This window comes from Mauremys mutica, chromosome 18 (genome assembly GCF_020497125.1).
Source record: "Mauremys mutica isolate MM-2020 ecotype Southern chromosome 18, ASM2049712v1, whole genome shotgun sequence".
Classification (NCBI taxonomy): Eukaryota; Metazoa; Chordata; order Testudines; family Geoemydidae; genus Mauremys; species Mauremys mutica.
The window spans coordinates 16,314,680-16,325,770 of record NC_059089.1 but is presented as its reverse complement, the minus strand read 5'-3'; the positions used below and the strand labels follow the sequence as shown (position 1 = coordinate 16,325,770).

The following is an 11,091-nucleotide window of genomic DNA, read 5'->3' as shown; positions in this document are numbered from 1 at the left end:
TTTGGGGGTGGCCCAGCCCAGGGGACTCCAGTTTTTGGGGGCAGCCCAGGGACCCCCAGTTTGGGGGTGGCCCAGCCCAGGGGACCCCGCTGGGCGGAGGGCGCAGCCCAGGGATCCCCAGGCGGGCGGCCCTGCGGGTCCCGCGGGGGGGGGGGGGCAGAGGCTGCCCCTTGCGGGCGCCTGGCCCTTTAAGCCCCGCGCCCCGTTGCTATGTACGGCGCGCTGCCCCGGCGACGCGGGGTCCCGCGAGGCTCCCGCCGCGGCCATGGCCCCCAGGAAGAAGGGCGCCGGCGGCGGCGGCAAGAAGGAAGACGCGGCCAAGGAGGCGGCGGACGGGAAGGCGGAGCAGCCCCTGGCCGAGCACAGCCGCGAGTTCTACCTGCTGCAGATCCGGGACCTGGAGAAGCGCCTGGCCCGGTGCGGGGTCCCCCCCCCCGGGGCTGGGCTAACGTGGGGCGCCCGCCCGGGTGCCAGGGAGGAGCCAGGCCTGGGGGCGGCTGCGGGATCCCCGTCCCGGGGGGCTGTGCCCACCGAAGGGGCTAAATCCCGCTGCCCGCGGGACCCCCAGGCTCTGCCCGCGCTGCCCAGCTGTGCGGCCCCCGGCACGTGCCCATCGGAGCCTCCTCGAGTGACTCTTTGGGCCCTTCCTGGCGGGGGCATCTGTTCCTCACCGCCTACACCGTGGGGAGACCCGGCCAGCAGCCCCACAGACCCCAGCTCTGGGGGTGTTAAACAGCTGCCCGTGTCCCTCCCCAGAGACGGCCGCATTTCAGTGAGAGGTGAAGGGTGCCTGTATACAGAACTACCTGTGTCCCCCCCAGAGACAGCTGCATTTCAGTGCGGGGTGAAGGGTGCCTGTATACAGAGCTGCCCGTGTCCCTCCCCAGAGACAGCCGCATTTCAGTGAGAGGTGAAGGGTGCCTGTATACAGAGCTGCCTGTGTCCCCCCCAGAGACAGCTGCATTTCAGTGCGGGGTGTAGGGTGCCTGTATACAGAGCTGCCCGTGTCCCTCCCCAGAGACGGCTGCGTTTCAGTGCGGGGTGAAACAATTCTTGTAAATACAGCTTGCTAAGTGCTCTGGGGCCAGGTGTTTCAGAAATGTAGGTGTTATGATGATCGCTATCCAGGCTCATGATCATCCTTTACCGCTGATGCTGCCGTAGCCAGTTACAGTGCAGGTGAAGCCCTGGGTCAAAGGTGCAGCTTCTCTTTCTTCTGTTCCCAGACACTTTGCATTGATCCCAGGGCCATAGTCAGTCCTTGTGTAAGCAGGTGCAGCTCCCATAGAAATCAAGGCACCTTGAAGCAGGACTCACTTTGGCCACCTGTGTTGGAATTAGAATGGCAGGGCTGGGCAGAGGGATCTGTCCCCTTCCATTCTGGTGTCCACCTCTCGTCTCCTTCCCATCCTGGGACAGGGCTGGGGGGGTCCCCAGCTGCTGGATGGGAGTGTAGGGGAATGGGCCATGAGTAGGGCCCTACCAAATTCATGACGACGAAAAATGCGTCACGGACCGTAAAATCTGGTGTGTCCCCGCCCCGGTGAAATCTGGTCTTTTGTGTGCTTTTACCCACACTATACAGATTTCATGGGGGAGACCAGTGTTCCTCAAACTGGGGGTCCTGACCCAAAAGGAAGTTGCAGGGGGGTCACAAGGTTATGGGGGGGTTGCGGTATTGTCACCCTTCCTTCTGCGCTGCCTTCAGAGCTGGGTGGCCAGAGAGTGGCGGCTGTTGGCCAGGAACCCATCTCTGAAGGCAGCGCCCTGCCAGCAGCAGCACAGAAGTAAGGGTAGCAGTACTGCAACTGCCCCCTCCTTGTTGGGTCAGGACCCCTACAATTACAACACTGGGAAATTTCAGATTTAAAGACTGAAATGGATTGTGAATTTGGTAGGTTCCTAGCCATGAATAATCCCCCCTCCAGTCCCACTGCAGTCAGGCTGCGAGCTGTGCTCCTGTGCATGCCCCGTGCCTGCACCCAGGCAATGAGAGAGACTGGACCAACCTATACATAGGTGAGGGGCAGGTAGTCAGCCCATCCTGGAGACTGCTGTCTGACTGCCTGTTCGGCTCTGCTTCCCCCTGGCAGGTACCAGCGGAAATGGGACGAGCTGCAGGTGAACGAGACCCTCTTCAGGGTGGAGTACGATCAGATGGCCAATGACAACAAGGAGATCGTGGCCTTTCTCAAGAAGACCTTGAACCAGCGGGTTGATGAGATCGCTGACCTCAATGACCAGCTGGTCAGCCTGCAGCAGGCCAAAGAATCCGAGAAGGACGCCTTCGAGGCCCAGCTGGCCCAGGTTCGACACGAGTTTCAGGAGACCAAGGACCAGCTCACTTCGGAGAACATGCTGCTAAGTAATGTGCCCTGGCTCGGATTGGCCCCTTCCCTTCCCCTTTGCCCCATGGTCCTTCCTGTGGCAGGGGGCTGCTGGTGCAGCCGTGCGGGGACAGAGCCTGGAGTTCTGAAGGTTGAACAGTTCCAGCCTGAGGCTGTGGCCACGGGCTGTTGGGAGGATAGTCAGTGGAAATATTCTGGCTGGAGTGGGTGGGAATTTGTACCCCCACCCTCAGACATTTTTTTTTTTGATTAAAATGATTTTTTCGTTTTCATTTTCAGCAGAACACTTCAACTTTTAGTAATAATAAAAAAGGGTTTGAAAAATGATTTATTTATTTTTTTGGCCCAAAGCTGCTGAAAACAAAAAAAAAAGTTGGGCCTTTGGCAGAAGGTTTTTTTAGTTTTCTGATGAAAGAGGCCCTGGAGGGTTTTCGCCTTCCTCTGCAGCATGGGGCACGGGTCACTTTCTGGAGGATTCTCTGCAGCTTGAGGTCTTCAAACCGCAATTTGGGGACTTGGATAACTCAGACATAGGTTAGGGGTTTGTTATAGAAGTGGATGGGTGGGATTCTGTGGCCTGCGTTGTGCAGGAGGTCAGACTAGATGATCATAATGGTCCCTTCTGACCTTAAAGTCTATGAGTCTATGTAGCCAAATCCCTGATTTTCCATAGAAGAGTTTCACTGGAACATTTTTGACCAGCCCTAATTCCAGCTGTGTGTGGTGGAGGATACATGGGGGTGTGGAGACAGAAGTGGTATATACATAGGGTGACCAGATGTCCTGTTTTTAAAGGGACAGTCCCATTTTTTGGGACTTTTTCTTATATAGGCACCTATTACCCCCCACCCCCTGTCCCGTTTTTTCACAGTTGCTATCTGGTAACCCTGTGTATACACATTTGAGCCTTCCTCTCTTTCCACCACAATGTGGGTTGTGGAAGGCTGCTTTCCAGTGCTGGAGGCTCCTGTCTATTGCTGGTCCCCATAGCAGGTACAGCCTCAAGGCAAGCTTTCCCCATATGCTGGCCCAATATTATTGATATTACAGCAGTACCATTGTGCTAGGTGCTGTACAAAAGTACTAAAGAAACAGTCCTGGCCTCATAGAGTTTGCGATCAGGATGGTTAAGAAACGCAGAACAGGAGTGTGGTGTGAAGAGCAGTTGGGAAGAATCTCACAATGGGGTTTGCTGGCTTTTTGAAGCACTTTGCTCCCCCCCACGCCCCGTGGCTAAACGTGGAAGCCCCCAGTGGTCCTTCTGGGGTGCTAAGTGATCGCTGTTGGCAGGCGGGAAGCTGGCTGCGCTGGAGGAGTTCAGGATCCAGAAGGATGAGCTCATGGGCAAGTTTGCAGCCCTAGAGGAGCAGCTGAAGAAACAAGAGGAAGATCACAAGGAATATATCTATAACCTGGAGAGGAAAGCTGTGCTGGACAAAGACAGGTCAGTGCCAGACGGAGACTGACTGTGTGTAATTCCCCACTGGAGTCTGAAGGTGGGAGTGGGGTCTCGCGGTTAGTGCCAAGTGTGGGGCTTGGGAGCCATGGTTTCTGTTCCTGGCTTTGCCACTGACTTGCTGTGGGACCTTGGGCAGGTCATTTCACCTGTTTCCCATTTGTAAGATGGGGATGATATTCGGGGGGGAGAGTGAGCCTTGATGACTGGGAAGTGGTTTGAGACCCTTGAATGATGGTACTCAAGAAGGGCAGACTGCTGGGATTCAGGGAGGGTTCTCTCCCTTGGGTGAGTGGGATGCCAAGAGAGCTACCTTCTGCAGCTGAGTGGTGGATGGGTGCTGTGCAGGGCGAGTTTCCATCTAGGGAGGTGCTGGGAGAGCTTCCCCCATAGACAGGCAGGAGAGCACCTTCAGCGGGCCTGGGGGGGAGTGGGATGGTGTGAAAGCTCTCTCAGTGGATGGAGTGCTAGGAGCACTCCTTCCCTCGGGCTGGAGCTAATCCTTCAGACTGGGGTCTGAGTTGCTGGGGCTAAGGCGTTAGCAGCTGCGATGGAGTGACGTCCTTCTCTGTGTGTCCTGTGTGCGTACGCGCACGCCCCACCCCTGCAGGCTGAAGAAGGAGATGATGCAGCGTGTTAACGTGGTGGCAGCTGAGTTCCGCAAGGTCTCCAACAGCCAGATGGCCGAGACCACCAAGCGCACCATCCGTGAGAACGTCGCCATCAACGTCCAGCTGGCCAAGATGTCCGACCGCAGCTATGACCTCATCCAGGAGAACGACATGCTGAAGGAGGCCCAGGCCGAGATGCAGAAGCAGCTGGAGATGTTGGAGCACAATGAGAAGCAGATGGCCAAGAACAGCCTCAGCAACCAGAAGGTCAGAGCTCAACCAACGCACAGAGGGATGCGGGGTGCTGAAGCCAGGCTCTGGTCCTGTCACTGCTCCAGCTTGTCTGCACCTAGGGACCATGTGGTGGCTTTCAGGGGCCAGGTCTCCCCATTCCCTGGCAGCGCCATTGCCCTAGAGTTTGCTCAGCCCCCCATGTAAGTGCAAGTGGCTCATTCCCTTGGGAGTAGGGACCTGACAGTGGGCATGGGCAACTCGCAGCCTGTGTGTGCAGCAGTGAGGGGGGATAGGGAGCCTGGGGCCTGAGACGTCCCTCTTGTCTCCTGATCCCGAAGCTGTGTTCCTGCTGCTCATTTCAGATGATTTGGATGCTCACCAATAAGTGCAAGGAGCAGCAGGTGCTGGTGGATGAGTACAAGCAGCAGAAGGAAGCCATGCAGCAGCTGAAGGAGGCCCATGAGATGCTGCAGAAGGAGAACCAGGCACTAAGGTACGTGGAGCGGAGTGGAGGTCACAGCAAGCCTTCGGGGGCCCAGCGGCAGATCTCATTCCCGTGCTGCAGCCGGGTCTTGTGGCAAGGCCACATAGAGGCAAAGCAGAGTCCTTGCACTGTGATCCCATCACATTTCCCAGGCTAAGTGTGGCCAGGCCAGGTTGGATGGGAGCCCTTCAAGGAAAACCCAGGTATTACAGGAACTGGGGTCTGTGCTTCAGAAAATGGTGCTCTGCCTCTGGAACGGCAAGCTCAGCGTGGTGCTGTACTGCTAGCTCTTCCATGAGACGCACAGTGCAGAGCCTGACTCCAGCGGGCAGGGGACTGGAAGCTCAGTTCCACGGGAAATTCCCACATTTCGAAAACAGGTTTTGTTCTGAATAAAAAATTTGAAATTTGTAACAAAACAAAAATTCTAATCGGTGTCTACTTGGGGCTGCGAACATATTTCATTCTGATAATGCTGAATCATTTTGTCTCAGTAAGGTCAAACATTTCAGTTTTGACTTTCTCATTTTGATTCACTGAATGTAAACAATAATATTATGTTAAAATATTAGTGTTTTAATATTAGGCATTTAACACAGTACAGAATTGAGTAGATATTTAATGTTTTAGGATGTCTACATGAAATTAATCAAAACGAGGAAGCCAAAAGGAAACGTTTTGCCTTTTCAAAATGCAACAGGAAAGTCAATGGGATTCATTTGGACTTTTTCCCATTGAAAATGTTGTTGAAATCGACACATTTTGATTTTGACGACAGTGCTTTTTTTGATGGAGAACTGTGCTGTGGGAAATGTTTTGACCAGGTCTAGTCCTGACCCCTTGTGCCCGTTAACCCCCCAGAGTGGGAACTTGGAAGAGTTGTGTTAACCGAAGTGTCCTGGCTCAATGCCCTCTGGAACTGCAGTTTGACCGGGGATTCTTCTTCACTTCCTGACCTAAACTGCCATGCAGTGTTGTGGTGTGTTTTTAAATAGTTGCCACTTTCCACCCTAGAGGTGGCTGCATTTAAGTGCTGAGGGAAGTGGTCCCTGTATCCATTCACCTGCTTCACAGGGCCCTTGTGGCATTTAGCTAAGCAGTGTCTGTACAGCACTTGGAGCCCTTTGGATGGGAGAGACTAGGGAAGGGCGAAGTATTATTGGGATTATGCTTCCCCTGAATGTATCTGTGTCACCTAAACCTGCTCAACCTTCTGACAGACTCAGCAAGGCTCTGTCCGGTCCCCCCACCACCCATCCAGAACAGCTGCTGCGCCTGGTCCTGCACAGAGGTCCCCAAAAGGCCTGACCCGGCCGGAGCCATGAAAACATTGACCAGTGCTCTGTCAGTGCCTGGTCTCTGGGCGCATCCCCCCGCAACAAGGGCCGCTCTGAGCAGCCAGCTGGGGCCCTGCTGGCTGGGAGCTGTACGTACAGGACGTTCAGGAACCCCACACGGGGTGGGAGTTACCATGGGGAAGGGGAGGCTAGTGTTCCCAGGCATTTCCCAGGGAGTGTAACTCTTGGAAAGTAAACTCTCTAGGAGACCTCGCTTCCACAGATGTGCAGAGGGGGCTTAGCCCACCCCAGCCTCTCTAGGGACCTGACTTAGACACTCATCTCCATGGAGACCAGATTTAGACACACCCACCCGTGCTCACATACCTCCCTGGTGGGCTGACTTGGACAGACTGACAGGCGGACAGACACATATACATACGTCTCCCTGGGATCTTGGCTTCAATGGCTAGACGGACAGACACGTGCACACATCTCCCTGGGGACCTGACTTGGATGGACAGATAGACACACATCTCCCTGGGGACCTGACTTGGCCAATCAGACAAACAGACACATACGTGCCTGGGGACCTGACTTGGAGGAACAGACAGACAGACCTCTCCGGGAAACCTGGTTTAGACACGTGCATGCGAGTGTGCACACAGCTCCCTGGGGCCTGCTGGAGGTGATGAGCCCTTCCCCTAGAACGCCTGCACTCCAAGCACCCCCTGGTGAAGAGGCTGTTTGCTACCTCACCCCTGGCTGTTCATGTCTGGCTCCCTCCCTGCAGACAAGAGCTGAAGGAGCTGAAGGAGGAGGTGAGGAGGAAGATGGTCGCAGGGCAGAGTCAGGCCAAGCTCCTAGAGGAAGAGCAGAAGCTCAGGAAGAATGCAGAGAGGATCCTGAACCAGGCTGTCCAAGCCCTTAAGGACCTGCTGCAGGTGAGAGTCACGCAGTCTCGGGGATTGGGGTGGACGTGTTCTGGTGGCTGCTTGGCATTAAACTGGCCAGAGCCCAGCATGCTTCTGAGATGGCAACATTTCCTTGGCTTGCTCCCAAAAGCTAGAACAGACGCACGAATGGACATAAGACCTCCAGGATCACAGAGGTCAAAGGTTAGGAAAGACTTGAGAACTAGAAAGGGAGCAATATTGTCTGCAGGAGCCTGGGAACCAGGACTCCTGGGTTCTATTCCAAGCTCTACAAGGCACGTCGCTGCTCCGTGTCTGTTTCCCCATGTGTAAAATGGAGATGATTATACTGACCTACCCCATGGGCAGCTGTGAGGCTTGGTCTGTTAGTGTTTAGAGGTGCTCAGAGCTCTTTCCAAGGAGAGTCCGTAGAAAGCAAAGCAGTTCCATAAGAACAGGGTAACACCGGTACAGGCGGTGGGGCAGCAAACTGTTGGGAAACTCAGGTGCTCTTGTAGGATAAAGGAGCTTGCCCAAAATCCTGCTCAGGAGAGTTAGACTGAGAGCTCTTGAGCCGTATCTGTTTATCTTGGGTACTTATATGGCCCCCATTAGTAGGACCTGGGTAATATTCCACCCCCACAACACTCCAGTGTGGCAGAGCAGTGCTACCATCCCCCTCGTACAGATGGGGACCTGAGGCACAGAGAGACGAAGCGACATGCCCAAGCTCACACAGGAAGTCTGCGGTGGAGCTAGGAATTGAACCCAGGCCTCCCCCCTAACCACTGGACCATCTGCTGCCCTTGTCCTTGGCTCTGTCCCCATTGTGAGAGGCTGGCTCATGGGACAGTTCCAGAGTCCTGAACTATCTGGGGTTTCACGTCATGGGGCTGTGTTGACTTGGCCGGAATTGATTTTGCATCCATTCCTGGGGCTGCTGTGGTAGTCTGGGAGAGCATAATGGCCTCACCTTGGTGTTGTGCCTCCAAGCAAACATTGTGGTGAGATGTCATGGCACGTGTGCTGTGCCTTGTGAGGGGTCTGCCCTCACCACACCCAGAGCCCTGGACTCTTTCAGATCTGAGCCACCAGCATCTTGCTCTGTACAAACACCCACCCTGGACCTTGGCACTGAATCTTCTGTGGCAGCTGTTTCTGGCTCTTTATTTTGCACCAAACCAGAATGTGTCAGGGCTACATTGGCCGGACTCTTTGTAATTTCCCTTCTCCCCTACAGGGTGCTAGACTGTAGCATCCAGTTGTTGGAGGGTCAACATGGGGGAGGATGGGTCCATGCTGCAGGCTGCTGGGGCAGATGCCCTAACCCAACATGTACATGGTGTTTATTGCATGTGGGGACTAGAAATCCCCCCCAAATATGCCAAGGGCTGAGTCTCTTACTGAACCCCTGGCTGCATCTGAGTGAGGATCCAACGACTTGTCCTGTGCTGGGGGATGGGAGGCCTCCGGCCGGGGGGAGGTGGAGTTGGTGTGCTACTGTTCCAGGGAACCCCACTAAAGTCTGGCTTCAACCTACAACCAGCCCAACCCCCACCGGCTCCAGCTCCCTGCCCGCTGTTCTGAATGGCCGTGGGTCTGATCCTTTGTTGGGGGGCTCCTACTGGAGCTGCCGGGTTCTGGGTGCGCTCCGAATGCAGGAGCCAGGGCGATGGTAGTGGAGACTGAGCTGTGGGGCTTCCTTTGCTTACAGTGGGGTCCAACCCCTGTGCTTTGAAGTCATGGGGGGGAGCAGGAGCTGCAGTGCCATTTCCCCTCCCCTCGGTTCACCTCCCCCGACTCGTCGCCCCACAGGAGAGGCCGTCTGACGAGGAGGATGGCGACTTTGACGTGACGTTCCAGCTGCGCCACCAGGAGATGCTGCGGAGCCTGCTGGGGCTGCTGATGCGGGCGACCACGGCTGGGCCTGCGCCTCAGGAGCTGGTGTTTGGGCCCCAGAAAACGGCCAACCGGGAGCATGGACTGGAGTCCACAGCAGAGAGGCAAGTAGGAAATACAGGGAATAGCCCCACTCCCCATACAGCCCCTACCCAAGCATCTCTTTGCACCCAAGAGAGGCAGGTCCCAGCTGCAGGCCAGGCCAGGCCAGACCCCCAGAGGCAAAGGGGAGAGAAATGGGGCTGTACCTTTTTGGCCTCTATTCTATTCTCTCTAGAGCCCTGTGTGACACGTGGTTGCGTTTCCGCCTTCTAACTCTGCGATGTCATAAACCCCTGCTCCTGTGATGTCATGACTCCCATCTCCCCCGACTTCTCCTAGAGCCCTCCAGGGGAAGCATGGCAGATGAGACCCTCAGAGGTCACCGTTAGCTCATTCCCCACAGGCCACCCACCAGCAATCTGACGGCTGCGACCTCCTAGCTGCACCGACCTGCGCTGGCTCCATCTCGCTCTCCTTGCTGATCCCTTGAGCGTGCAGTTCTCTGAGTGTCTGCTTGCAGCCCCCCTCCCCCCCATCTAGCTGATCCTCTCTGGAGACTGCTGTGCAGTTGCCTCCAGTGCCTGTCCTGGCTAAGTCTGAGCTGGGGAGGCTCGCCCTAGGAGGCACCCTACCCTTACTCCACTTCCTACCTTCCCAGGGCCTGCAGTATCTTCCTGCCAGTGCCGTTCCAATCTCTGCCTTCAGTGCAACAGGGCAAATCCTGGGCTGTCGCATCCCCCCCATGTCACGTGGTCTAACCCATCCCCTCTCTCCTCCGCTCCAGCCAGCTGCACTCACCCCCGAGCCTCAAGACCTCTCCCGTCATCTCGCACCACTTGCTAGTGCAGCGGGGGCAGGGGGCACAGCTCTTCCACAGCATGAGCAAGACGGGTCTGCTGTCCAAGACCACCCGCATCGGGACCGTCCGCACCTACACCAGGGCCACGCAGGTGACGGGGGCTCGAGCCAGCAGGGCATGGGAACGGCTGGCTGCAGGGCAGGGGAATCCTGGGAGGTTAGAAAGCGAGTCGCCCAGGGAGGGCTGGGTAGGCTCAGCAGAGAGGCTGAGGACTGAGGCGAGCGCCAAGACTGACTCCCACCCTTATCCCTGCTCCTAATGGTTCCCTCCATGGACCCACGGGGTCAGGGGAAGCTTATCCAAGTGCCAGAGGCATTGGCCTGCCCTGCCCCGCCCCCAGAGAGGGATGGAGTGACCGACCGGCGTGACAGTGTTTGAATCACTGCCAATTTCCCAACAGCCACTGACGACTTCCTGGTCGGAGGAGAAACGGGTGAAGCAGCAGCCGATTCTGCCCCTGCCAGAGATAGCGGCCAGATGCTCCTTGCAGGGCCTGCTGACCAAATAGGGAAACGCTGGGAGGGAGGGAGCACGTCTTTCTGCCAGCCGATTGCTCCCTCCCCTGCCGCCAGCACCTGCGCAGAGGAGAGGGACTGAATGTAGATGGCAAAGCATGTGCAGACCGGGCACCTGGGTTTATTGTACAGTCTATGCAAAACCGCCCTATAAAACCTGTGGAGTTACTGAGAGGCCTGGCTGGGGAGCAAGGACGAACAAGGCAAAGCTGAGACCAGGCAAGACCACCAAGCAGGGGCAGGGACAGAGTGGTCCCAAGCTGGGCAAGGAGGCAGGTGCCGCTGAACACGACAAGCCTCCAGCTGGGGTCTGGGTGGAGCCTGGTTGGGGCTTGGAGTCTCTCTCGGGCTCCTCCCCCCCCCCCGCAGGGTGCTGCAGTGCCAGGCGCGGGCACTTGGCCATGTGGAGCTGCCTTTGCCAGCACTAATGGGGTTGGGAGACTCCTGTCACC

General features: G+C 56.4%; 1 protein-coding gene across 1 annotated transcript; it reads left to right on the top strand.

Annotated features, from left to right (window-relative positions):
• The first annotated feature begins 237 nt into the window (after nt 1–237).
• Nucleotides 238–10,664, top strand: CFAP157 (cilia and flagella associated protein 157). Its single transcript, XM_044992479.1, has 9 exons — nt 238–417; nt 2,094–2,365; nt 3,639–3,792; nt 4,415–4,682; nt 5,012–5,142; nt 7,204–7,354; nt 9,140–9,327; nt 10,050–10,215; nt 10,525–10,664. The coding sequence occupies exons 1-9, from the start codon at nt 266–268 to the stop codon at nt 10,630–10,632; spliced, it is 1,590 nt and encodes a 529-aa protein (XP_044848414.1). The 5' UTR covers nt 238–265; the 3' UTR covers nt 10,633–10,664.
• Nucleotides 10,665–11,091: the final 427 nt, after the last annotated feature.

Coding starts and splice junctions, on each gene's coding strand:
- CFAP157 (XM_044992479.1), top strand. CDS start 266: ATGGCCCCCAGGAAGAAGGGCGCCGGCGGCGGCGGCAAGAAGGAAGAC. Junction 418..2,093: donor CTGGAGAAGCGCCTGGCCCG/GTGCGGGGTCCC, acceptor TCCCCCTGGCAG/GTACCAGCGGAAATGGGACG. Junction 2,366..3,638: donor TTCGGAGAACATGCTGCTAA/GTAATGTGCCCT, acceptor CGCTGTTGGCAG/GCGGGAAGCTGGCTGCGCTG.